The sequence below is a fragment of the Harpegnathos saltator genome, unplaced genomic scaffold (assembly GCF_003227715.2).
Source record: "Harpegnathos saltator strain DR-91 unplaced genomic scaffold, Hsal_v8.6 scaffold480, whole genome shotgun sequence".
Lineage (NCBI taxonomy): Eukaryota > Metazoa > Arthropoda > Insecta > Hymenoptera > Formicidae > Harpegnathos > Harpegnathos saltator.
The window spans coordinates 791,403-815,385 of record NW_020230294.1 but is presented as its reverse complement, the minus strand read 5'-3'; the positions used below and the strand labels follow the sequence as shown (position 1 = coordinate 815,385).

General features: G+C 37.8%; 5 protein-coding genes across 10 annotated transcripts; 3 read left to right on the top strand and 2 right to left on the bottom strand.

The window, feature by feature from the left end:
- Window positions 1–3: 3 nt before the first annotated feature.
- dib (Cytochrome P450 302a1, mitochondrial) lies at window positions 4–3,648 on the bottom strand. Of its 4 annotated transcripts, XM_011150228.3 has the most exons (9): window positions 3,349–3,641; window positions 3,005–3,222; window positions 2,638–2,878; window positions 2,316–2,491; window positions 2,042–2,246; window positions 938–1,088; window positions 571–819; window positions 268–480; window positions 4–190 (listed from the first exon to the last, which is right to left on the bottom strand). In XM_011150228.3, exons 1-9 carry the CDS (start codon window positions 3,402–3,404, stop codon window positions 77–79), a joined length of 1,623 nt encoding a protein of 540 aa, XP_011148530.1. In that variant the 5' UTR covers window positions 3,405–3,641; the 3' UTR covers window positions 4–76. The 4 variants fall into 4 exon arrangements, with proteins under 4 accessions (XP_011148530.1, XP_025158048.1, XP_019699472.1 ...); XM_025302263.1 differs by having other exon boundaries at window positions 2,638–3,222; window positions 3,349–3,645; XM_019843913.2 differs by having other exon boundaries at window positions 268–819; window positions 3,349–3,645.
- Window positions 1,086–8,499, top strand: LOC105188650 (retinol dehydrogenase 11). Of its 2 annotated transcripts, none has more exons than XM_011150226.3 (7): window positions 1,086–1,648; window positions 4,535–4,789; window positions 6,097–6,178; window positions 6,494–6,798; window positions 7,110–7,229; window positions 7,572–7,785; window positions 8,259–8,499. In XM_011150226.3, exons 2-7 carry the CDS (start codon window positions 4,672–4,674, stop codon window positions 8,407–8,409), a joined length of 990 nt encoding a protein of 329 aa, XP_011148528.1. In that variant the 5' UTR covers window positions 1,086–1,648; window positions 4,535–4,671; the 3' UTR covers window positions 8,410–8,499. The 2 variants fall into 2 exon arrangements, with proteins under 2 accessions (XP_011148528.1, XP_011148529.1); XM_011150227.3 differs by lacking the exon at window positions 1,086–1,648 and adding an exon at window positions 2,510–2,641.
- A 3,484-nt stretch (window positions 8,500–11,983) lies between these two features.
- Window positions 11,984–14,614, top strand: LOC105188653 (retinol dehydrogenase 12). Its single transcript, XM_011150230.3, has 6 exons — window positions 11,984–12,158; window positions 12,229–12,310; window positions 12,439–12,743; window positions 13,232–13,351; window positions 13,535–13,751; window positions 13,850–14,614. Exons 1-6 carry the CDS (start codon window positions 12,041–12,043, stop codon window positions 14,004–14,006), a joined length of 999 nt encoding a protein of 332 aa, XP_011148532.1. The 5' UTR covers window positions 11,984–12,040; the 3' UTR covers window positions 14,007–14,614.
- Window positions 14,615–14,944: 330 nt separating this feature from the next.
- Window positions 14,945–17,940, top strand: LOC105188656 (retinol dehydrogenase 11). Of its 2 annotated transcripts, none has more exons than XM_011150232.3 (6): window positions 14,945–15,175; window positions 15,956–16,037; window positions 16,186–16,490; window positions 16,622–16,741; window positions 17,403–17,619; window positions 17,697–17,940. In XM_011150232.3, exons 1-6 carry the CDS (start codon window positions 15,058–15,060, stop codon window positions 17,845–17,847), a joined length of 993 nt encoding a protein of 330 aa, XP_011148534.1. In that variant the 5' UTR covers window positions 14,945–15,057; the 3' UTR covers window positions 17,848–17,940. The 2 variants fall into 2 exon arrangements, with proteins under 2 accessions (XP_011148534.1, XP_011148535.1); XM_011150233.3 differs by lacking the exon at window positions 14,945–15,175 and adding an exon at window positions 15,595–15,763 and having other exon boundaries at window positions 17,697–17,856.
- Window positions 17,941–17,997: 57 nt separating this feature from the next.
- LOC105188655 (L-asparaginase) lies at window positions 17,998–22,785 on the bottom strand. Its single transcript, XM_011150231.3, has 8 exons — window positions 22,497–22,785; window positions 22,169–22,286; window positions 21,734–21,848; window positions 20,845–21,181; window positions 20,041–20,355; window positions 19,363–19,667; window positions 18,875–19,048; window positions 17,998–18,544 (listed from the first exon to the last, which is right to left on the bottom strand). Exons 1-8 carry the CDS (start codon window positions 22,678–22,680, stop codon window positions 18,182–18,184), a joined length of 1,911 nt encoding a protein of 636 aa, XP_011148533.1. The 5' UTR covers window positions 22,681–22,785; the 3' UTR covers window positions 17,998–18,181.
- Window positions 22,786–23,983: the final 1,198 nt, after the last annotated feature.

Genomic DNA, 23,983 nt, shown 5'->3' with positions numbered 1-23,983 from the left:
CTTTGATGCCACAAATCTGCGATTGTAAGCTTTTCGCGTTCGAGCTCGTCGCTCGAAGAACAATTTTGTTTTCCTCTTACGCGTTCACGCATTCGAATTCCAGCTTGATAGGCGCGTCGGGTTTGTTGATCAGCAAGGACTTCGTTCCGAGGTTACCGCCGCACCAAGTAAAACGCAAGTTTCTGCACATCTGCGACATCATACGATCGTTTATAACACCTCTTTATTTGCGTTCATAACATCTTTATCGATTCCTCAAGTACTTACTCGAAGAAGCACAACCTGAATGTTTTGCTCCGCGAATCGTCTCGCGATGCATGATCGCGGCCCATGTCCGAAGGGCAACACCAGATACGGGTTTATGCTTTCTCTCGTCGTCCGGTCCTTGGAACGTAGCCACCGTTCCGGAACGAAGGAGTTCGGCTCGTTGAAGTACTCCGGCAAGCGGCATGTCACCTGGTTTTGCGTCACGACCACGGTCTGAAACGTTTCGACGGCATTTCCTTGCGTTACACTTGTTGCGGGACTAACTAGCGAACGAACGCTCATTCGATCAATTCGATTAATTACGCCTCGGGGTACGTGATATCCGTTGAGAACCACGTCGGTCTGCAGGATACGACCGATCCCGACGGAAATGGGATTCATGCGGAATGTTTCCTTGATCACGGCTTTCGTGTATGCGGCGTTGCTCAAAACCTCCAATGTTATCGGGGAATCGGGATCTGCCAGTAACGCTGTGGCCTCATGTCTCAGTTTATCCTGCAGGTCGGAATTCCTCGCGAGGTGATACAGAGCAAACGATGTGCTGTACGTCGTCTGGAACAATAGAAAGATCGCGCTCGCGATGCATGCAAAGTTTTAATCGCGCACGGTGCGCGCTGCATACCGATGCGATGCAGTCGCTATGCGTTTGAATACCGTTGAAGAGACTTACGGTATCCACACCGGCGAGCAGCATATCGCACGACATACCAACGATATCCTTGATGTCTAACGCCTCGTTCCGCGAGTACTCCTCCAAGAGAGACTTCTTGCGGCGTATCGATGTGCTCTGATTTCTCTGGGACACCATCTGCTGCGACACCCTGTCGTGCCAACGGTACTTTTACGGTTGACCGTTGAATAAAAATTATAAAAAAAATTCACTAATAACGGGCTCATGAACGAGCAAAATCGCAAGATTTTTCAGATTGGGTACGTTCAGGAGACGCTATTGGCGCTATTTAGCGCTACAGGTTTTATCGCGGAGTTGGATGATAGCGCTAAAAAAATGTTACTATATTTTTAATGATATATATATATATATATAAAATATGATGACGTCATAATGATAGGTTATCAATGCTATTACTTCTCAAACAGCATTGATTGTAGCATTAATGCTTGTAAGCGTGAACGTCTAAAACATTGTGAACGTCTGTCGCTGCACGTGATCGTCGTACGGTACCGATATGTCGTATTTATTATTCATGTACGCAGTAGTTTAAATAAATCTTCGGAATGTTAAAACTGAAGAGGTGTTGAAACTGCGGAAACGACGTTCGTGGAGATCGTTATCACTACTACTGGCTACTGTGCTGCTAGCTGCACGAACAATAGAGTTCGCATTAATAGCGCTAATAGAAAATCCCTGAACGCTCTCAAGGTGAGTCAATGACAATTACCATTAAAAATAATACTTGAAGAAACCAGAAGGTAAAGGTCATATTATCATAGATCTGAATTTGTATTTATGTGTACAACGTAATACTTATAAAAAGATGCGGTTCCATCTGACAATTCAGGATCACCTCGTCATCTCGGAAAATATAAGACTTGCAGGAAAACGGAACACTTTCTCTGAACCCCTCATCGAGTTCAAAACATGTGAAACAGTTTCTCCTAACATCGATTAGAAAGTTGGTAATTGTTATTTGACTCGCTCTGTGTAGAGAAGGTTACAACCAAGACCAATTCTATCTAACGGAATTAACCGATTAACGAAGTGCGATTTAACTAAGGGCCAAAATAATTCAAAACACTGTGCGTGTTATCTCACTCTTCCATGTAACTCTGCGCTTTGCGCAGCTTCCTATATAATCGCGTCTCGAAGTATCGCCAAAGCCTTGGACCATTATCTAATCTCACTATAACGCTGTTTGTTTCGAAAGCTGCATCGATAAGCTTCGAGCTTCTAGAGTCGGGACGTCTCTCCTCCTCGGAGAAACTGTTCATTCTCACGTCGAAGGCAACGAGACATGTCACTGAAAAAAAATCACGGGTCAATCTTGCAAACGAGTTTCAAACGCGCCTTGTCACTGAATGCATCATACATTCGAGAAAAAGACGCGAGAGTAACGGCAAAAAATCGTCAATCTTCTCCAGCTGGCAAAGTTTCACGAACTCTTGGACCACGACATCGGTGTCCTCCAGATACTCGGCCACGTTACGGGGTTTGCTAAGGACCTTTTGAAATTCCCTGCGCAGTCTCCACCAATCAGCACCGTTTCTAAGGCAGAGTGAGAGCTTTGTCTGATTAATTTGATTTCACGATGACGCAGTGATCTCTAATCGCGCGAACATGAACGAGCAACAGACGCGATTCGACGCGACTAAAGATTCTCAAGTACGAACGTGAGCGATGAGGATCCTTACGTAGGTAAAAGTCCACCGGTGTTGTAAACGTTACTTCGGTCTTTCCGATACTTGAGAAGAGCCAAGTGCGACCTTCTCTCCGGGTAAAGGCCCGCCTCGGCCTGCAGGACACTCGCAATGTCTTCCGGTCGGAACACCCAGACCGTCGGCACGCCAGGTACTATTTCTTCCCGCACCAAGGGTCCGTAACGCTTCAGTTTCAACAAACCCGTCGTGTGCAACCTGGTGAAACTGTACTCGCCTGTAATGTCGGAACGCCCGGTGGAGCTTGTTTGTTCGAGGCAGCGAGTTCCGTTATTGTCACGAATTGAGATTTTCCGTGAGACCGAGCTCTCTTGCACGATCTTGCGAGAAACACTGTTCTTACCGATAAGAGGAAGATATTTGTACAGCGTGCCGACAACGGGCAAGGATTTCGGGCCCGGAATGTCCTCGAAGGGTCTCACATCCTGGGCGTGCTTCGAATTGGCCGAGCACGAGCGAGCGAGAAGTTTCTTCGCTGTTTCTATCCTCGTTCTCCACATCGCTGCATTCACGGGTACATCACACGTTGTCGATGTTGTTGGGAAATTTACGAATTTCGCGCTGAGCACGTTGATGGAAAAAGAGAATACTGAGGAATGCGATCGCGCGATTCTACTCTCGGAGTCTCTCTCTCTCTCTCTCTCTCTCTCTCTCTCTCGACCAACTTTTCTACTTCTCGTTCTTTACCTTTCTGCTTTTCTCTCGTGTACTCGTTCGATCCTGCTGCTCTGAATCGTTAGCATAAATCTGATTCTACGAAGATAGAGCCCCCTCCTGCCCCCTCCCCTCCTCACCCCCCGGTATAGTACGCCGTTCCTTGCTTCAGCGTTTAAGGAAACATGAGCGCGAGCTGACGAATGTTATTAAACTGCGAACGTGGCTACTTCGGTCGTTCTGTGATCGTTGTTACAACAATAATATCACTCGTGTGTAATATAAATATTGTACAAGTGTGCACTATAGAATATCGCTTAGGTTTACATAGCAAGACCGATCTTACGAAGACGTCGTCTACTCGCATTTGACATCGAAATTATTAGTAAAAAATCGTTACCAAGAAACGAGATAAAAACGAAGGAATATTTTAAATACATTCTAAATCTACTAGTCATTCTAAATTTTAATAACATTGACGATAAAATTCACTCGTGTAATAAATCGCTCACTTCCAACACCGCACGACACAGATTGTTAGTCAATCAATTAGAAGATCACACCATGTAACGCACCGCGAACATCGCGTATACGCTTCAGATCGATTCTCCTACGAAATTCTATTTATTTTGTAGTTATTTATTTAATATTGGCTGTGTTTCAATATTCACTGCCAGCACTGAAAATTTATAATATACGTGACACAAACTATGTATTTTCAGTACTGGCAGTGAATTTTGAAACACAGCTATTGTTATATCTAAAAATAATGTTTCAGAGTGAAGTTTTAAGCGAAGCAGTTCAGTTAATCCAAACATAAAGACTTGCTCAAGTTCCCCCTGAAAATTTTTGTTTCTGACCGATCGTCAGATGCATTCGCAAGATACCCCACTAGTAATACTGGTTTTCGTTCCTTAATTTTTTTTATTTCAACTCCTTCACTTCTCTGCAGTTCATTATGCCGCCAGTGTCGGCACTCAAAATTCCCATACCCTGAAGCATCCAATCTTGTTGAAATAAATAATTTGTGATTATCTAACATGGGCAGAGAAATCGGCTCGCGAAGTGTACGATGAAACCATTTTATTGATATTTGGTTTTATTAGAATATGATTTAATTTTTGAACGATAATTGATACGGGGAATTTTCTAATGAACGTACGATAATGTAGCGGCGAGAAATATTACTTTTCAAGGAAATTATTCATTTGTGCCACAGAATTTATTAAGAATTAAGTTGACCGAGTCGATACGCGAACTTTGCCAGTCATTATTGCGCTGCAGTCAACTTGAAGCTGATGCAGAAACGTCCTCGAGAACGCTAGTCAGTAGCCTTAAGGAGCGTACACTGTGAACATGTGGCCTTTCAACAGTATATGTACCAGCAAAGTGCGCCTTGTAGGAAAAACGGTGGTTATAACGGGCGCGAATACCGGAATCGGCAAGGAGGCCGCTAGGGATTTATACAGGAGAGGTAATTTTATGAAAAATAAATAATAAACGATAACGTTCTAGTGAAAAGGCAGACTAAAGACAGGAGCGTAAAGTGTTAATAAAAGTCTGGTCTCGTTAAATATTGGCGCGTATGTGTCAAAAATTCAAGGATACCCAAGCACCATCTTATCAGTGTATCTTACCAGTGTATCTTATCAGTATATTCTTTTTATGCGCGAAAAGCAAAGACCGTTTATCGAACAATTCAATAACTGCATATAAATGTACGCAACATACGTCGTAATACGGACATAATATACGAATACTTATTTTATAACGTGATATTTTATTGTGTTATATTGCAGTAAATAACAAAGACGATATATATATTATATAATATATATATATATTATATATATATATATATATATATATAGTGGCTATTTAATAACATCAATTTAATAATATGTTAATTTATTAAATTTGTGCAACGGAAAAAATGTATATTAACCGTTTGAGTCCCAGGGGGTATTGAAAAAACACTGTCGAAGAATCCCAAACAGCGCAACCGCGCTTTCTATAAATGAGTATGAAAAGACCCAAGCAGCGCGATAGCGCTTGTTTTATTTTAGGTCGAGAAATACCAAGCAGCGCGATAGCGCTTTGTTTATTTTACATCGATGAATCCCAATCGGACCAATACCGCTTCTTGTATTTGTTAGGTAACGCGATTCTCGTCTTTTTCTCATCGCTCTGTCACATTTATTGTAGTTTGCAAAGCGATCGGACGTATTCTTACGTAAGTGTTTCTCATTGTTAATAATTGTGTGTTTCAAAATGATTAGACGAAGCAACGGAGCAACGAAGCAAAAGGAATCCATCCAACATGTTTTGATAAACACCGATGTTACAAATTATAATTGTTACTCTCCATTTAAATTATTTGTTCATAACACAAAAATATTGTTAATTTGTAATTCGTTATTTTATAAAATACATCTGTATTATTACATATGCGTACTGTAAATTTATAAATATTTCAAGTTTTGTTCGATAAAAATTATTGAGAAGATAACAATGAAATAAAAATTTTTATTTTGTAATGTATTATTGCATTATTATAGTATTATTCTACCTATTATAAAATGTACTATTTACATTAAAAGGATCGGTGTGATATACTTGCTTCAGTAAATCTGAGCGCGCGACTTCGACAATCGGTAACGCACCGTCAGTTGTCCACAATGATCGAAATGTACTGGGTTTTCTCGACATAAAATCTGAACAGCGCGATCGCGCTGCTTGGGACTCAAACGGTTAAAGCACTAATCATACATCCTTATTTAGGTGCGAGAGTAATTTTAGCCTGTCGCGACGTACAAAAAGCGAAGAATGCAGTCGAAGATTTAAAGACAAATCCACCCTCAAAGTGAGTAAATATATAGAACAAGATAATCCATTGCTATTAAAACAAATTCCCATTAAAACAAATAGCTGTAATCTCTTTTAAGTAACTCTTAAGTAAAATGAAATCAAGATAACTTATTGGCTCGCTTAGCAAGTAAACCAGATCTATGCGAGAAAGCGGGTTACGTTTCTCCATCGACTTTGGTACATAAAAGAGACGCGCGTCATAATAAATTTTTACTGCTCACCTGACAATTTCTAGGAAAAACAACGCCACGCAAGAATTATTAAACAATAATTGAGACAGTCATACTTGATATGCTTGAATGCTTTTCAGGCCGGACAGAAAACAATTCGAAGGTGATCCTGGCGAGCTCGTAATCTATTCGCTCAATCTGTGTAGCCTTAAGAGCGTGAAAGAGTGCGCAAAGAATCTATTGACAAACGAACCGGCGATTCATCTACTCATCAACAATGCCGGCCTGATGTTTTGCCCGTTCGAGAAAACGGAGGATGGTTTCGAGACTCACTTACAAACGAATCATCTCGGCCATTTTCTTTTAACACTTCTTTTATTACCCAAGATGATATCCTCAGGTCCCGATTGTAGAATAGTGAATGTATCATCACGTATACATTTGTGTACGTAAGTTTAGTAAGTCACATGTAAACACGAATCTTCGAACTAGCAGCACGCCGTGTTGATAATAAGTTATCGGTCAATGTCCGCTACATAGATATAGACCGATACCTGACAGCGTAGAAAGGAACCTACACTAACAAAAATGTATTATTGGCTATAATAAATTGGTCAGCGATAATAAGTAATTTTATTAGTCGTACGAGTAATTTTACTATTCACGCGAGTAAAAAAGTTACTTATTATCACTGGCCAATTTATTATAGCCAGTAATAAATTTCTGTAATAGACGACTGATATTGTATAATTGTAGTTGGCAGCATAAATTTCGATGATATAAATCTGGAAAAATCATATAGTCCTTTGAAAGGTTACGCACAAAGTAAATTGATGAATGTATTATTCACGAAGGAGCTCGCTCGGCGCCTGAAAGGTAGGAAACAAGAGACTTTTTTTAAAATTTATTATTATCGTAGTATTAAAGAAATTAAAAATTCAAATTATCCATTAAGAAAAAGTAAATTTTTTCTTTGATGAAAAAATATTTTTCTTTAGAGAAAATGTCCTTCTCTTTAGAAAGTAAACTTGCTCTTTGGAAGATTTCAAAGCGGAAACAAAAGTCATACAATATCAATCCAAGTAGCTAAAAATGTTCAAAATAAAAAAATTTGAAAATTAAATTGTGTGTGTGTATATAAACTTTGACAAAGTATATCAAGAATTAAAGACATTTTTATTAGTGAGGATGATTTATAAATGAAAGTTTGCTTTCCAGAGGCGAATATCACTGGGATAAATGTCTATTCTTTACACCCTGGAGCTATAAAGACGGAATTGGGTCGACATATAGATGCAATGTCTAACGTTATAAAATTCGGTTTTCATTGGATTGTTCAACCGTTTTTCAAAACTCCAGAACAGGGTGTGCAAACAACGATTTATTGCGCAGTAGATGAAAAAACGGCTAACGAGACTGGTCTCTATTATACGTAAGAATTATAAATTATATTTTATAGAATTATATTAATGCAAAACGATATAAAATGTGATGAATTGTACGATGTTTTAAGATATCTCTTCTTTGAATTTTTTTACGTCTCAAACATTTCTATATTTTTAATATTTAAATGATTTGCAACCGTGTATTTTATTAACATATCGCTTTAAGATAATATATTCGCGATATAATATCGTTAAAAGATACTCTTCGTAAGAATATCCTGCTACATATTGTCATAAATATGGCTGAAAAAAAAATCTAAAAGCAAATTTATTTTATACAAATAAAATCTAAATTTGCCATATGATTTTTGGCTATGTATATATATATATATATACAACTTTCGTCGAAGAATAAGCTCTCAAGCTTTTTACTTTCGATCATTGCAGTAATGAATATTTACTTTACCAGAAAAATTGATATAAATTCCTCTTTATTTGACATTTTAAATTTGTTCGATAGAGAATGCAACGTTGCAAACACACATCAGATGGCAAATAACGAACGAGCTCTTAAGCAACTATGGGATCAAAGTTGTCGTCTTCTGCACTTAGAACCCGAGGAGGACCTTCACACGTTTCTGAAAACAGTATCACAACAAATGACCGAATAATATACTCAAATTGTTATTAAAATAATGTACAAATATATTTATATTTATAAATTGAATAAAAATTAAATCTTTTGTGGTTTTGGACAAATATCTGAAACTGAATTTTTTAAAATCTCCTTTCTTCATCGAATTGAAGATTACGTCATCAGCTTCAAAACGTCCGGGATGACCTGTATTTCAAATAAAACATACCATGTAAAAGTAGTCAAGCATATTTTGTACGACTAAGTAGCTTATGAACGATACAATAATAAGCAATATGTAGTTCCTATAAATAAACATAAGGAGGCATTGACTTTTATCTGTTGAATCTCATTATTTTATGTGATACATGATTTTTACATAAATCCAAAGGATCTTCGTATGAAAACATAATGTCGCTATCTTTTTGTATTTAGTACGCCCTCCTTCTTTCATGGTGGATCCCCCTTCGGCGCGTTGCAAAGACGTGTCCAAGCGCCCGGGGGCAGCCAAAATATGGCGCCGACCCCGGGGCTTATTTCTATTACTTGCATCGGATAAGGCAGAGCAACGGTGGAGGCGGGCATACATGGACAGCAGGTCTTAAAGGATAACAACCTTTGACTTTGAGAGACACCAGCTTGTACCACTAGGTACAAGCAACAATGCCTCTCTCTGTAGTTGCCGTGCGTTCGAGATAGCACTAGAGATGTCGCTTCCAAACGACATCTCTCAACGTTATCTGGGGAGAGGAGAGCGTCGTGAGCGTAAAGCGTCAGATAGCTCAGAGCAGTCGTCCGGCAAGCGAAAAAGACCCGGGTTCGATTCCCGATCTAGCGACTACCGCGCTCTCGATAATTTTTCTCTCTTCGGAACGAAAATAAGAGTAGTACGTGCCCCCTCCTTCTTTCATTGCACTAAAAATCTCTCCTATTGGACCATGATGGATATATTACAAAACTTACACAAGAAATTACAACAACTTTTTTGTCTCCATGAGTTATTAGTAGTAACAGAAAGGTCTTAAATCCTTGATTGTGGATGACGTGTATAGCCGCATGAAAAAGTTGTGCCACCAGTGTGGACGACATGTATACACGCATCGAAGAAAAAAAATAGTAAAACTATTGTTTTTTACATACAGGTGGGTATCTATATGTTTTTGTCGCTGAATCCGAATTTGATATCAAAATTTCGAAATTCAAAATGGCTCTCTTGTTTCTCCGCTCGTCCAAAGGTCCCTACAAGGGAGGACGGTCACGCCACCCAGGTATAAGTTATCATGTATCATTTGTAGGGATCTTCGGAAAGCGATCTTCAAGCGTGGCAATAGAAATGAAGGACTCTGATTGGTTCATTTCCTTATGAGTTATGCATTATGCCTTTATGCAAAAGTGTGTGCTTCCCGATTACTTGCCCGATTTAGCCGATTTTTTAAGGCTACGCCTACTTCTCTTCTCTTTTCTTTCCGAAAATCCCTAAAAATGATACATGACAGCTTATACCTGGGCGGCGTGACCGTCCTCCCTTGTAGAGACCTTTGGACGAGCGGAGAAACAAGAGAAATAGGCGTAGCTCCCAAAAATCGGTTGAAACGGGCAAATAATTTCGACTTCTGGGCATAGACAATTGGTACTCTGTGTCGACTTTACGGTGTCTCTCGGACATTTTACATGTTTAGGTCATCACGGGAGGATCGAATGTCACGGAGGATTGACGAATCTATTACTGAAGAACGCAAGAGACACAGGTAAATATTTTTATCCAGATTTCTCTGATTTTCCCGTCTCATCCCAGCAATTATTAAGAGTTACAATCGATGCTATAATTTGCTATGCCACTATGAATACGACACGTGTATTGTATTTACTGTGGGAAATTGTGACATTAATACAATGTAACTTTTAATTCATGTATTTACTTAAACATATATTATACATAACTGTAGTTAGAAAGATGCAACTGTAATATAATTTCAATTTACAGATATCGGAGCAAATTGCCACCTTCACCGTTCACAAACCTTTTTATCAGTTACTCCAACATCGTCTCGAAGTCACCGTGTGTCGTCACTTCCTATGGCTATGATAAGAAACATCGTCGCCTTCGTGTTCCGCCATTTACGGTAAACACCATTGTGAATCTGATTGGCTGTCTCGTTTTGTCCTGTGTGATAAATAAAAACAATTACATTCGTATATTGTATTGTTTTTTAATAATTACTTTCACGTAATGTGCATGACTGAATGGGAAGGGGGGAGGGGGGATGTAAAAATGAACATGGCAGAATCTGTTGTATTTCTGTCACCAGTCTGCCGTCAGACTACGTACGGCAGGATCTGTTTCCTTTCTGTCGTCAATCTGCTGTCAGGCTGCTTAACAGAATCTGTTCAAATGTTGATGTCAATCTGATATCAAACTTCTGTATCAGATTTTGTCTCAATGCTGCTGGCATTCTGCCGATATCATCTGATATTGCAGAATCTGTATTAATTTTGACATCAGTTTGTCATCAACTCTTGCAGCAGACGTCTGGCAAAATCTGTTTCGGACAGATTTGGTTATTAGGGTATAAAAATATCATAAAGAAAATTCGACATTTTTTCCAACACATAAATGGCACGACTAGTACATTTCTGCCTCCACATTCAAGGGGTTAACTCTTTTCGGAAAAATTGGATTTATTTGAAAACGAATGGAAAAGCGCAGTCTTTTTTCGAAATACGAGGTTTGCCCGGAAAGTCTCTGATTTTGTGCTTTAACTTTGAACCTAGGAATGCTATTGCCAAAAACAAGTATTCACAATTTAGGGGGGGACCTTCATGAATACTTCCTCCAAATGGCACGACAGCAACAATCAGCAAGAGTACCCTGTTATGTAAATGTTGAATCTCGTGCGTATCGCATTTCATAATAATCGAACACATCAAATAAAGAGTCTGTATCAAATTCTATTAAAAACTACTGAGGATGAATTATGGATTTATTTTGGGTTCATGAATTATCTTGGGTTATGACTCTTGAGATAAAAATCCATTCTTCATAGTGGACGTCAGAATCGGAGCAATATGAAGGCAATGCTCAGTGTTTTTTCGACCAGGAAAGTGTTGTTTATCATGAATCAAAGCGTCTCCAAGACATTTGTCTCGACGCCACAATCACTACTTATTTGACACTATGTATATGCCATTCTTCTAATTTCGTAATAAATGACAGCACAGGCGTATGAAGCAGTGGTTGTCTCTCTCCTGAAGTTGGAACGCGTTCCAAAGTCAAGCAAAAATCTTTTCGATCACGAGTTACGTAAAATAAGTTACGTAAAATAAGTTTTTACAAGTAAAACTTACAACTATAATAAAACTTTACAAAACATTGTTCTACCATGTAAAGGAAGTGACATAAATTTAGTGCGAGGCACTATCGTGTCTTTTAATTATATCTTGTGGCATTTGTAAAAATTAATTTCATAGCATTGTAGAAAATTTAGATGCTGAAACAAAACGCAAGATATATAAAATAACATGCTGATGCATTCGTTTATCGAACTGCCCTCTATGTCACTATTCACCAACTTCACTGCAATTTTAACACGGTGCAATTCGTCGCACGAAACAGTTTAAATGCAAGCAGCGAACCATCACAGAACTATTACGGTGAATATTTTTAAAAGATGTGGCCCTTCAATCCGTCATGCAAGAGCACGGCACGTCTCGATGGTAAAACTGTGATTATTACGGGAGCGAATGCTGGAATCGGTAAAGAGACCGCCAGGGATTTATACAGAAGAGGTAATGTAATCCGCAAAATAATGCAGTGATAAAGTACAGTTTCTCGCGATATAATGTGCATAATTTTTAGGTGCTAGAGTAATTTTAGCCTGTCGTGATAGAATAAAGGCGGAAGCTGCGGTTGACGATATAAAAAAGAATCCACCATCTAAGTAAATAAATAAATATATATAACATAGCATTTTCAGTTTATCCAAGTCAACATTTTAGTTCTAAGTTAATCCTGCATTTGTCGAGCCTGCAAATTTTGTCGAGCCTCTTAACCTTTTTTAATTTTTAGTCTCGCAGGTCCACAATTCGCGGGTAATGTAGGCGAGCTCGCAATCTACGAGCTTCGTCTCGATAACTTTCGGAGTGTGAGAGAATGTGCTAATAACTTATTGCGACACGAACCTACGATACACATTCTTATAAATAACGCCGGCATATGTTCGTGTCCGTTCAAAAAAACCGAGGATGGGAACGAAATACAGCTGCAAACAAATTATCTCGGACACTTCCTGTTGACACTTCTACTATTACCGAAATTGCAATCCTCCGCACCGGGTTGTCGGATAATCAACGTGTCGTCTATAGCACATTGGTGTAGGTGAAATTAATACTAGCTGCATGTTGCAACGCGGAGACATAAGATACAAATATAGCGAGCCGATTATTTCGAATAAAATTAGGTTTCGGATAAGCTCGAAAAATTCAGTAAATATGCCGTTGACAGAACGTCTATCCATTGATATTAAAACGGAAACATAGAGCTGACATAATCCTGAAATCACTATGTTTATGTGTAAAAATACATTCTTGTCAAAAATAAGAATTGTTAGTCGCAAACGTAATAAACAGCGCTTAAGCAACACTTTAGCTCGTCTACTTTATATTGTAAATATACTTTAAATATACTTGTAAATATACTTTATATTGTAAAATGTGCATACACTTTTTCTTTTTTCTTTTTTCTAATTGAAAGCATTGAATTTGGTCTAATTTAAAATATAACACTTCTCTTCTTCTGAAATTTATATTACATTATCACTGTCACTAAAAATTGTATTTAGATGCAATTTGCTCTGTTACAGTTATTAATATGCACTTCGATGATCTCAATATGGAAAAATCGTACAATCCGTTACTAGCTTATGCTCAAAGCAAATTGGCGAACATTTTATTTACCAAAGAACTCGCGCGTCGATTAGCAGGTGAGCAAAAAGAATGCAGTGGTCAAAGTACCACAAGAAATTACTGAAGAAATATATTATTACGAGATGTTTATTTGGAAATTCACTGTTAATTAAGAAAGATATATACATACATAATTATATATGTATATAAGAAATGAGTAAAACGGCTAATATTTTAAAAATATAACGTTCGGTTCTCAGATGCGAACATTCAAGGAATCAATACCTACGCTTTGCATCCTGGCCTTATAGCAACGGATATATCACGTCATGTGAATCAAGGCATGTTTTATGGCTCAAAATTTTTGTTCAATCTATTATGTTGGATATTTGGTAAGAATGTTGAGCAAGGAGCGCAGACAACAATACATTGTTCTGTGGATGAGAAAGCAGATGAAGAAACTGGCCTCTACTATTAGTAAGAGCACATATATCTCACTTATATCTTTCCTTTTCTTGTTAAATAATGTGATAATTTTATGAGAATCACCATCTACTTTTCTTTACTTTTTATAGCGACTGTCACCCCGGCATGACATCCTTTAAAGCGAAGGACAGGCGAAACGCAGAAAGATTGTGGAACGTAACTTGTTGGTTGTTGCATTTAAAGCCCGAAGCAAACATGACTGAATTATTGAAAATCGTTTCACGTCAAATTACCGAGTGCGATTAATCTATTAAGACATCCTGCACTGGCATTATATTACGCATAACATAATTGTTGAATTAATTAAATTGATTAATAATTAACAATTCCTAATACTTACAAGCATTTATGTTATAGTGAAGGGAAGAGGAAACTAAGAATATAATGGTATATTAAGGATAATAATATTTTATGTAATAAAATGTAAATCAACAATTGTTGGACGGTTTACCGCCCACCGTTATATAATTGGAATATTTTAATCTACGAAGCAAATACTTACACATGTGTAAAATCATGTATAAACAAGCCTCCGATACATCTGTCTTTCTAAAAGCAGTTGCTGATTAATAATTAAAAAGCAATTCGATGCAATAAATGAATCAGAAGATAGAATTGGATTCGTCTTTATCCTTTAACAGAATAAGGATGAAATATAAGAAAAGGATAAAAGCTAACTGTATAAGATACGTTGATTTATAACATCACATTAAATGAAACTCATATATTTGAATTTGTGGATTTTGTATTAATCTCGATGTATCATATCGCATTTTGCGCACGAGATATTAATTACATTTCAATGATGTATCACAAACTTTTGTAATAAACCGTGTGTGACATGTTAATAAATATGTATTTATGCTGTTTAAATTTGTTTAATAACTTTATTGAGACTACCATAAGGTTATCTTTATCGTAATTGTAATTACTAATCTGATATAAAACGTATAAATAAAATTTAATCATGATTTTATTATAATTGTTTTTATAATTTCATAATTGATTTACTAATTAAATCAATGATCGAGTTAAATAACTCGTTATTTGTAATCTACTTTTAATTCAAAAGAATATTTCTTTGGAGGTCGGGTGACGACACAAAAATATGTGACAGAAAGTAGTTTAGCAAGTTGTTTCGTAATGGTCAACAGCATAGCTTTAAGCAGTACTGGCGAGTGCAGTGGCTGATGCAATCGCGGATAATTCAGTTTTCAGACGGAAGATTTAAACGAAGAATGTTCTCCGCTGCATAAAATTCCGCTAAATTCGTCGCGACAAAGAACACCGTGAAAATATGGGTCTATTTTATACATCCTGTAGGAGCAAAGTGCGTCTTATGGGCAAAACTGCAATCGTAACTGGAGCAAATAGTGGTATCGGCAAAGAGACCGCCAGAGATTTTTATGGAAGAGGTGAGTCACTATAAAACCTGCTAAAAGAAATCGGCGATATAAAATGACAATTAATTTTAGGGTTCTTCAAACTATTGGACTTTATAAATTTTGTGAAATTTCGCATAATGTATCTTACAGTAAGAAATGCGTATCATTTTTTGTAAATGTTCATTTGCACTGAGAAGAACGCAATGTAATCCTGTCTGCTCTGTCGCGAGAATTGTTATATAAGAATTATATGTAAATATATTTATAGATGCAAAACTGTAGGAAAACATAGATGCAGTACTAATATTAGAAACATAATTATTGCGATAGCCTTCGTGGGAGTTTTTTCGCGAGGAGTTTTTTCAACTCTCTATCTGTTGTGGAGTTTGTCATAAAAGAAAAAAACTGCTCGAGTCTTGCAGGTGGAAACATGAAATAAAAAAGATTGAGCAGTTATATAACTGATTTAAGACTTAACTATAAGACGTTCGTACCGTAGCGTATACACGTGAAAGATCAGTCACGTGTTGACATGTAATTGGCTAAATATTTTGATCATTGAACGGGGAAGCGCAAGGCCGGTTCGCTTTGTGGAAATATGTGAAACATCATATATGTGTACGTATATATACATATATGTTCAACAATATCGATATATTTCAACTGATAAATTGTTTGCGTCTGTCGATGTGTCGACAAGATTCATTTCGAAAACTTCCAATTTCTACGTCTGTGTTTAATCATTCATCCATATTATATTTAATCATATGGAAGCGAATGTTGTAAATCATTGTAAATCTTTATATTTAGGCGCTAGGGTGATATTAGCGTGTCGAAACATGGAAAGAGCCACGGAGGCGCTCGAAGATATAACAAACAATCCACCTTCGGGGTAAATATGCCTATAATTATATCTAAACTCACGCTATATTATATTTATTTCTGAAAGGAAATTCTGGAAGGAAGAGAGGGGGGCAAATTAACTCAGTTATTCGGCCTGATTAGCGCGACTAACGAGTCGAACCTGCGGTAACCTTTAGGATCGAGAAGACCGAGTACCAGCAAGGAGCAGGTGAGCTCGCAATTTATATCCTGGATCTGTGCAGTCTCAGGAGCGTCCGGGATTGCGCCAAGAGTTTGCTGAGGCAGGAAGCTGCCGTTCATATACTCGTGAACAACGCCGGCGTCGCCGTGTGCCCGTATGAGAAAACGGAGGATGGCCACGAAGTGCAGTTGCAAACGAATTATCTCGGCCACTTTCTCCTGACGCTCTTGCTGCTGCCGAAGATGCAGTCATCCTTGCCAGGCTACAGGATCGTCAACGTCTCGTCGATCATACACCGTTGTATGTATAATCGCGATACTTCGCGGCTTCGAAAGAAACGTGATACGTGACTCTTCTCCTTGAACTCGCGCGCATTAGTGGAGATTTAGTTCACTAAATTATAAAACGTATTCAGAGATATTCGGTTGCAGTTGGCAACATATATTTCGACGATATCAATCTGGAGAAATCCTACGCAGCGTGGAAGAGCTACAAGCAGAGCAAACTAGCGAACGTTTTGTTCACGAGGGAGCTCGCTCGGCGTTTGGAAGGTGAGTGAAACGAGAAACAATTTCCGAACGAAATGCAATAGATGACAGTGGAAATACAATGAAACTTTTGTAGTTGGCTTTTCAAGGTCGATGATTAACCGTTTGCGGACGAATTTTTCCTTAACTCCAATTCGCAGCAAGTCGAGCATATTCTCTATACAAAACAAAATTATACATAAAGACTTAAATATTGGAGTAAAAAAATAAAGAAAAATATATATTGCTTTATGAAAATCTTCGCGAATAACTTCGCGATGTCTTAAAGCATCGCACGGCTTTCTGAGGAGTACATGTAGCGATGACTATAGTCATCTCACGGACTTACAAGGTTAAGAATCGATGATTAACCTTTTAACTGCTACAGTCGAGATAACTCGAGTGTGGAAAAAAAGGCCGTCTGGCGGCCTTGCTACGATCGAGTTTACTCGATTTGAACTTTCAATGTGTGTGGTATTTCTTTTAAATTTAAAAATGTGAATTTGTGAAAATCTCGATCATCAGCAAATTATAAAATATTTTATAATTGTAAAAATAACTCAGCAAAGAGGGTCATACTGGTCATTTAATATCTCAGCAGCTAAAGGGTTAATAATGGATTGCACGGTAGGCAAAGAATACACGGCTGCATCTCGTATCTGAGATTACTCGCTTCGATTTTTAGAGGCGGGCATTCGCGGGATCAATGTGTACTCTGTGCATCCTGGTTACGTACCGACGAAGATTTCACAGTACAGCAGCAGAACGATGTTTAACGGTGCGAAATTTTGTTATGGGCTCCTTACGCGGATGGTGACTCGAAATATCGAGCAAGGAGCGCAAACAACGATATATTGTTCGGTGGACGAGAGAGCGGCAAACGAAACAGGACTCTATTATTCGTAAGAATCTGTTGATTGAGACACTGTAGTATCTAAATTGAGATCTTCATGCAATACTGATGGCTGTTTTTTCGCAGAAAGTGCAGTGTCGCTACTCCGCACCGAAGAACGGGAGATGTCGAGTTTATGAAAAAATTGTGGGACGTGTCCTGTCAGCTTTTGCATTTGGAGCCTGAAGAAGATCTTAATGTATTCTTAAACACCGTGTCATGCCAAATTGCGGAATGATTGGAGGGGAATACGTGTAAAAAACACTGTAAAATACACGTGCCTAAGTCCATCGAGTCATTACTAGTTTAACTTTAATATTCCATCGCTCATTGTAGTTATTATTATTTTGTTGTACAGTATTTATTGTTGTAGTGTATGAAAGAAATATATTTTCTTACAATGTCAGGTGATTCGTAGAACTAGTTTATGTTAATGACGAGATGAGATTTCCTTCTCATCGTTACAAAATATATATTGTTTTGCTTAATTTACTGCGACAGGAAAATTATGTTTCTTCATGTGTGAACATAATCTCTTCGAGTAGACTTAAAACGCTAATGGTCATGGAAGATTAAAGATCTAACAGCGTCAATAACTCCGTTTTGCTCTGCTCTTTACTCTGCTCGCTCATTCGCTTGGGACGCGTTGGAGAGATCTTCGCTAGATCTGCCGGGATTTGTCCTAGCATGTCAGCGCAGCGTGGATCGGCACCGTATTCCAGCAGGTACTTAATCGTTTCCGTACGACGGTGAAGACTCGCGAAATGTAATGCTGTTTGTCCAGAGAAATTCGCTTGCGATATGTCGGCGCCAGCTAGACGGTACGATTGCAAACGTTTGATATCCCCCATGACAGTAGCCGCGCACATTTTTTCTCCTATTAGCCGAGGTTCCCAGTGAAGATGCGCGCCGCACGTTCGCAGCATCGAAATGATCTGAGAAACGTTAGTCATTCATTAGGAAACTGGTGGCTGTGTTTATGAGTATAAAGATTAGATTCTTTTTAGAGAAAGAAAAAGAGGGAACGGGAGGAACGACGGGCTGAACGAGGGAATTAGAGCGGATGAGAAGAGGATAGAGGACATGAGAAGGATGAACGAGAAGAGCAAGAAGAATGAGAGGAGGGGGAGGAGATTGTAAACGGAACCGACGGTTGTACAGAACAGGCTGATAAAATGTGTGTATGTATTTGTTATAAACGGAATAGAATAAGACAGTCGCTGTTACAAATTTAGCAGATACATCTTAGTGGAAAGTGATCTCACTTCGTGATGATCGTTTTCGATCGCATCGATGAGAGGCGTACGGTCAAATCGATCTTTAGCATGGACATTTGCGCCGACCGTTAAAAGATAGCGAACGATTCCTATATTTCCTCCGCAGCAAGCTATATGCAAAGCTGTTCGGCCATCTGCGTCCCCTTGCGTCATATCTGCATTCTAAGCAAAAAAAGCTGATTCTATTGATAAGGAAATGACCCCCTTCGTCTTTATATTAGAATATCCTAATATCTAATTGGTATATTTCATAATCAGCTTGTTATTAATATTTAATTTTGTGCTGGCATTAGAGCCAAGACACTGATTGAAACTCCACGTTACTCTACGCTAAAAATGCAACACAGAAAAGTTTGGTAGGATATTCGGTAAATTAAGTTACTTTAATGTTTCGTGTGTCTTCTAGAGTCTCCCGTTGAGCTTCGGAAAATACTGAATTATAATGTAAAATTAAGTAGAAGTGGAAATCACTGAACGTATTCTTTTAACTGCTTGAGTTTCGTGATGTCGCGCTTGATCGCTGCGTCGTTCATCATAGCTGGCAGCAAATACGATTTCACGTCCTGAAAACCTTCTGTCGAAGATAATCTCAGAGATTGCTCCACAGCCTTCAGTAAGTCGTAATCCCTGGTGTTGGGCAATCGGCCGGATGTCAGTTCACCCCGTAAATTAGTTTCCATCATTAGTCGCTTGGTTTCCGTGTCCCACTCGCTTTTCGATAAAACGTACGCGAGTTTCGTCAACGCAGCCTCCGGAGTCATATCGAAGCCCGACGTCACTCCTGAATGATTGATAACAAATTACTGAGAGGAGCAAGTTAACCATTGTTTGCTGAATAGAATATGTGAACTTTTAACACTTTCAACGTTATCGGCAAAGCAACATGCTTATTGATAATCTCTTCGAGATCTCTTCTTTTTCTAATACGCTATCAAGGTAATACGTAATAGAGGAAACGCGAGAGCAAGACCTGGGAGCTTGAATTATAATTGTTATTGTATATTAAATATAATTACCATTGAAGAGCATTCAAAACGCGGAAATTTTATTAATAATTTTATATTCACTGTATCCGATTACAACGCTATTAAGCCAAGGTCTAAATTATTTTTATGAATTGATATAATGCCGTTTAAATTACGAAAACACGATACCGGCTTCCCGGAGCAGTTTCCCAGCTTCGTATACATCCGAAACGGATCCAGTCATACATTGCGTAATATTTACGATAATCACACCACGCGCCGCTGCTTCGGCAAGCACATTGATGATATCTCTGCGATTTGTCGGGATATTTCCTGAACCGTAAGATTGCAACACGACCCCCTCGATGGGTGGCTGCAGGAACGCTTTAACCAGTTTGTACGTGATCCCGGGAAACAGTCGAAGCAGACCCACATTTTGATTAAGAGATGTGTGCACATCGAACTTCTGCAAGGTGCATGGTCGGAAAAACGAGCCGTACTCAACTGCGAAGGAATATTATTTTTGAGCAATCTATAGCGAGATGCGCTAACTCACTAATTTAATTTGACATTTGTGATCGCGGCTCTAAGTTTGATGTATTGTGTCGGAGGGAGTCAACAAATTCATTCGATTTTTTACTGAGATTTGACTTTGTTGCAATTCAATAGGAACAAATTACTTGTTAACCAAGCCATTGCTGCCTTAGTCTACGCATATCGCCAAAGTGTTATCCGCTACTTAAAATCTCGCATCTTTTACATTTATACGATATGAGATATCTTATATTTATATGACTTTTTATATATAATAATTATATTCATATAAAATCTTATATAATATAATTTTACATAATATAATTTTACATAATATTTTGCAGATATTTTTATTTCCCGGATATTAATGATATCCGGGATATCTAGACTTTCCTTTTCTTTTTTTTTTTTGTAATTATTGAATGAATCTCTGATTTTCTTACTTTAAATCTGTTTTACCTTTAATCTTGATGTGCGCCGTAGCCAGAGGTAAGCAGTTCGGTGATTGGAAAGCGTCAAAAGAGCAAGCGGATATTTTGCTCGTCCGATTGCCGCGCATTAGGTTCGTCCCGAAGAAAACGCATACCTCAGGTATGTTATAACTCGCTGCGATCACCAGCGATGCCAAGAAATTATCTAGACCATCGCTCCTTGGATGGAAAATTGGCATCTGCGAACCGGTTAGAATGACCGGCTTGCCTAAATCCTCAAACATGAAGGACAAAGCGGATGCTGTGTAGCCCAGTGTGTCAGTACCGTGAAGGATTACAAATCCATCATAATTGTCGTAACATTTCTGCACAAAAACCAATACAATGATTATAATAATATATTATATTAATAGTTATACACGTCTCTCATCGCACTTTATCAACTTACGGAATATTTTGGCAGTAAATTTGCCAAAATATTCCGTATTAAAGTGAATTTGAAAATTGCAAAAAATCTCAAGAAACTACAGATATTCCTCTTCAATTAAGTATTAAATGTTACTTGAATATACATTATATAAACATTTTAGTTAAAAATTATATCTGAATACATATTTTTAAAGAAAGACTCAACCATATAATAATGTCATGTGTCAATTGCTGATATGTTACTGTCAAGCACTTTTTCACATTTGCTCGTATCTTAAGCCTTTGCTAAATAAATTAATTTTATGTAAGTTTGATTTATCTTTCCACATGGAATCATTACTGATCGTCTTGATTGTACAATCAGTCGCAGGGCTTCCTGTTTACTCATGTTGATACGATGATTATATTTCTAAACTATTTGTCCTTGGAAGAAAAAAAATCTCAAAGTTTTGTCTCTAGTATCATTGTTATTCACACGTTATTCACACCTTGATATACTTAGCAATATGAATCCAATCATCCATAGTTATATTACTAGAGTCGCACACATTTGAGAACTTTGATATCTTGTAAATGACCCGACGGTTGTCGGCTGCGGTTTCGCTGCAAAATTAAAAAAAACAATACTTTTGACGTTGAATACAAAAAAGGCAAGATAAGAAGGAGAGAGAAAGAAAGAGAGAGAGAGAGAGAGAGAGAGAGAGAGAAAGGGAGAGAAAGATCCCGACCAGTAAAGTCCGATTATATAATTGTATGATTGTTAAATAAAAATACTAAATTAATAAAATAAAATAAAATTAATGAAATTAAACGAAGACGATCACAAAATGTGTCAATCGTAACATCTCGCACTTTGTATTCAATTATAATAAACATTGTTCGCCTGCACAACCAAGATCAAATTAAATAATGTCTTTACTTACGGAAGTACTAAGTGTGATTCTCCTAATTGACTATAATTTCGAGAGGCATACTCGCTATCATGTAACTGCGGAAAGTTCCTTAAAGCCGTGATAAATTCATCGATCACTGGCCTTAGCACTAGAAAACAAATATTTATTTTTAGAACAAAAATACGTAGAGAAAGATAGATAAAGATAGAGACAAAGAGAAAAAGAGAGGAAATACAAATTCGGCGATATAGAAGAATCATGGAAGCAAACATGCAAAAAAATTTAATTTATTAACAGTCGAAGCTTCTTGGATTATTCTAATTTCTCGAAGTACATGCTGTTTAACGAGAATACCTACCTCCTTCCTTGTTTCTCAGCATTCCTATCGTACCACCTGTGTACAACACTAATACTTTCCCTTCCGGTTTAATACAGAGGAATTTCTCGCGAACATTTTCGTTATTAAAGTTATCCACATTAGTATCGCTATTGCTAATACCAGGCACATCTTTCTGCGCCTCAGAAGGCGATAACGATGACATAATCGTTTGCGAATAATTTACGAACGACTTATCGCCTTAACAGCTTGTACGAGACTGATCTTTCATGCAAGTGTAACCGCTGATTTGACTTGATTTGGTCGTCGACAGCCGCCGCTTTCGATTACTGACAGGAACAGATGTGCTTCTTTTTATAGTCTTCTTTTTCTTATTGGCACTGGCAATATCACGGTTTAGCAGCGATTTTATGGAATCTGTTTGTAAGTTATCATATGTACTTGCGTGTTAACCGGTGAATTTCATTCTAGAGCTGCAAGTTTATTTGCATTGTTATTCTTAGTTTTGTCATGGGAAATCTTTCAAAGAGGATTAATGGGATCAAGATAAAGAGATGATAGTATTTAGGAAAATATGCAGTTTTATTTATCAAACGTTATATACAGAGTGATCCGAAATTCCCGCATTCGGAGTACAGGACATGATATTTTATGCTAAAACAAACAACTTTTTCCTTCAGCAAAATTGCGTCCGACGTAGTTCCGAAGTAGTTTTTGCAGAAGAACGAGTTAAAGTTAACGAATAAATGCTCTCATCTATGTAGCGCTCAGGGCCGGCTCGCGCGCCTCACTCGCGTGTATCTAGTCCAGTGAATATTCTAGTATTCATAAGTAATATCTTTTAAGACGCTCATACGGCTCTGTTGCGATTAGTTGACGACATCTTAAGATTGTACTTAAGACAATTTTAAATAATAAGAATCAACTATAAACAATACCGGGATTTCACAATTCTCAAAGCATATTACTATTTACATCTGTTTTTATTTTTAGATGATATTGTGGAATCAGACAATTTTTTATTCATTTATTACGTAAGAAATAAAGGCAGTACTTATTTTATTAACTTTTCATTACTTAAGCAATACAATATGGAAGAAGGTCAAATCCCGGTATGTTGTTCATAGTTGATTCTTATTATTTAAGATTGTCTCAAGTACAGTTTTAAGATATTGTAAACTAATCACAACAGAGCCGTATGAGCGTCTTAAAAGGCATTACTTATGAATATTAGTTACTGACTAGATACACGCGAGTGGGGCGCGCGCGCCGGCCCTGAGCACCACAAAAATAGACAAAAGCACTTATTCGTTTACTTTAACACGTTCTTCTACAAAAACTTGTCGGACGCAATTTTGGTAAAGGAAGAAGTTGTTTATTTTAACATAAAGTATTATATCCTGTACTCCGAATGCGGGGATTTCGGATCACCCTGTATAGATAAGAAAATCCAGCAGCTCATAACACAATATTATTATCGCCGACTAAGTCAACTACCGAATGTAGTG

Bases quoted from the DNA above. Each gene is read 5' to 3' on its own strand.
- LOC105188656 (XM_011150232.3), top strand. From the start codon at position 15,058: ATGGGTCTATTTTATACATCCTGTAGGAGCAAAGTGCGTCTTATGGGC. The intron at 16,038-16,185 runs GTAAATATGCCT...GGTAACCTTTAG, and splicing joins ACAAACAATCCACCTTCGGG to GATCGAGAAGACCGAGTACC. The intron at 17,620-17,696 runs GTAAGAATCTGT...GTTTTTTCGCAG, and splicing joins GAAACAGGACTCTATTATTC to AAAGTGCAGTGTCGCTACTC.
- LOC105188653 (XM_011150230.3), top strand. From the start codon at position 12,041: ATGTGGCCCTTCAATCCGTCATGCAAGAGCACGGCACGTCTCGATGGT. The intron at 12,744-13,231 runs GTAGGTGAAATT...GCTCTGTTACAG, and splicing joins GTCGTCTATAGCACATTGGT to TTATTAATATGCACTTCGAT. The intron at 13,752-13,849 runs GTAAGAGCACAT...TACTTTTTATAG, and splicing joins GAAACTGGCCTCTACTATTA to CGACTGTCACCCCGGCATGA.
- dib (XM_025302262.1), bottom strand. From the start codon at position 3,404: ATGCTAACGATTCAGAGCAGCAGGATCGAACGAGTACACGAGAGAAAA. The intron at 3,223-3,348 runs GTAAAGAACGAG...CAACGTGCTCAG, and splicing joins CACGAGAGAAAAGCAGAAAG to CGCGAAATTCGTAAATTTCC. The intron at 2,492-2,637 runs GTAAGGATCCTC...ACTCTGCCTTAG, and splicing joins ACCGGTGGACTTTTACCTAC to AAACGGTGCTGATTGGTGGA.
- LOC105188650 (XM_011150226.3), top strand. From the start codon at position 4,672: ATGTGGCCTTTCAACAGTATATGTACCAGCAAAGTGCGCCTTGTAGGA. The intron at 4,790-6,096 runs GTAATTTTATGA...ATCCTTATTTAG, and splicing joins TAGGGATTTATACAGGAGAG to GTGCGAGAGTAATTTTAGCC. The intron at 6,179-6,493 runs GTGAGTAAATAT...AATGCTTTTCAG, and splicing joins AAGACAAATCCACCCTCAAA to GCCGGACAGAAAACAATTCG.
- LOC105188655 (XM_011150231.3), bottom strand. From the start codon at position 22,680: ATGTCATCGTTATCGCCTTCTGAGGCGCAGAAAGATGTGCCTGGTATT. The intron at 21,182-21,733 runs GTGTGAATAACG...GTTTTTGTGCAG, and splicing joins ATATTGCTAAGTATATCAAG to AAATGTTACGACAATTATGA. The intron at 19,049-19,362 runs GTTCAGTGATTT...TTTTTTGCTTAG, and splicing joins TCAAGCAGTTAAAAGAATAC to AATGCAGATATGACGCAAGG.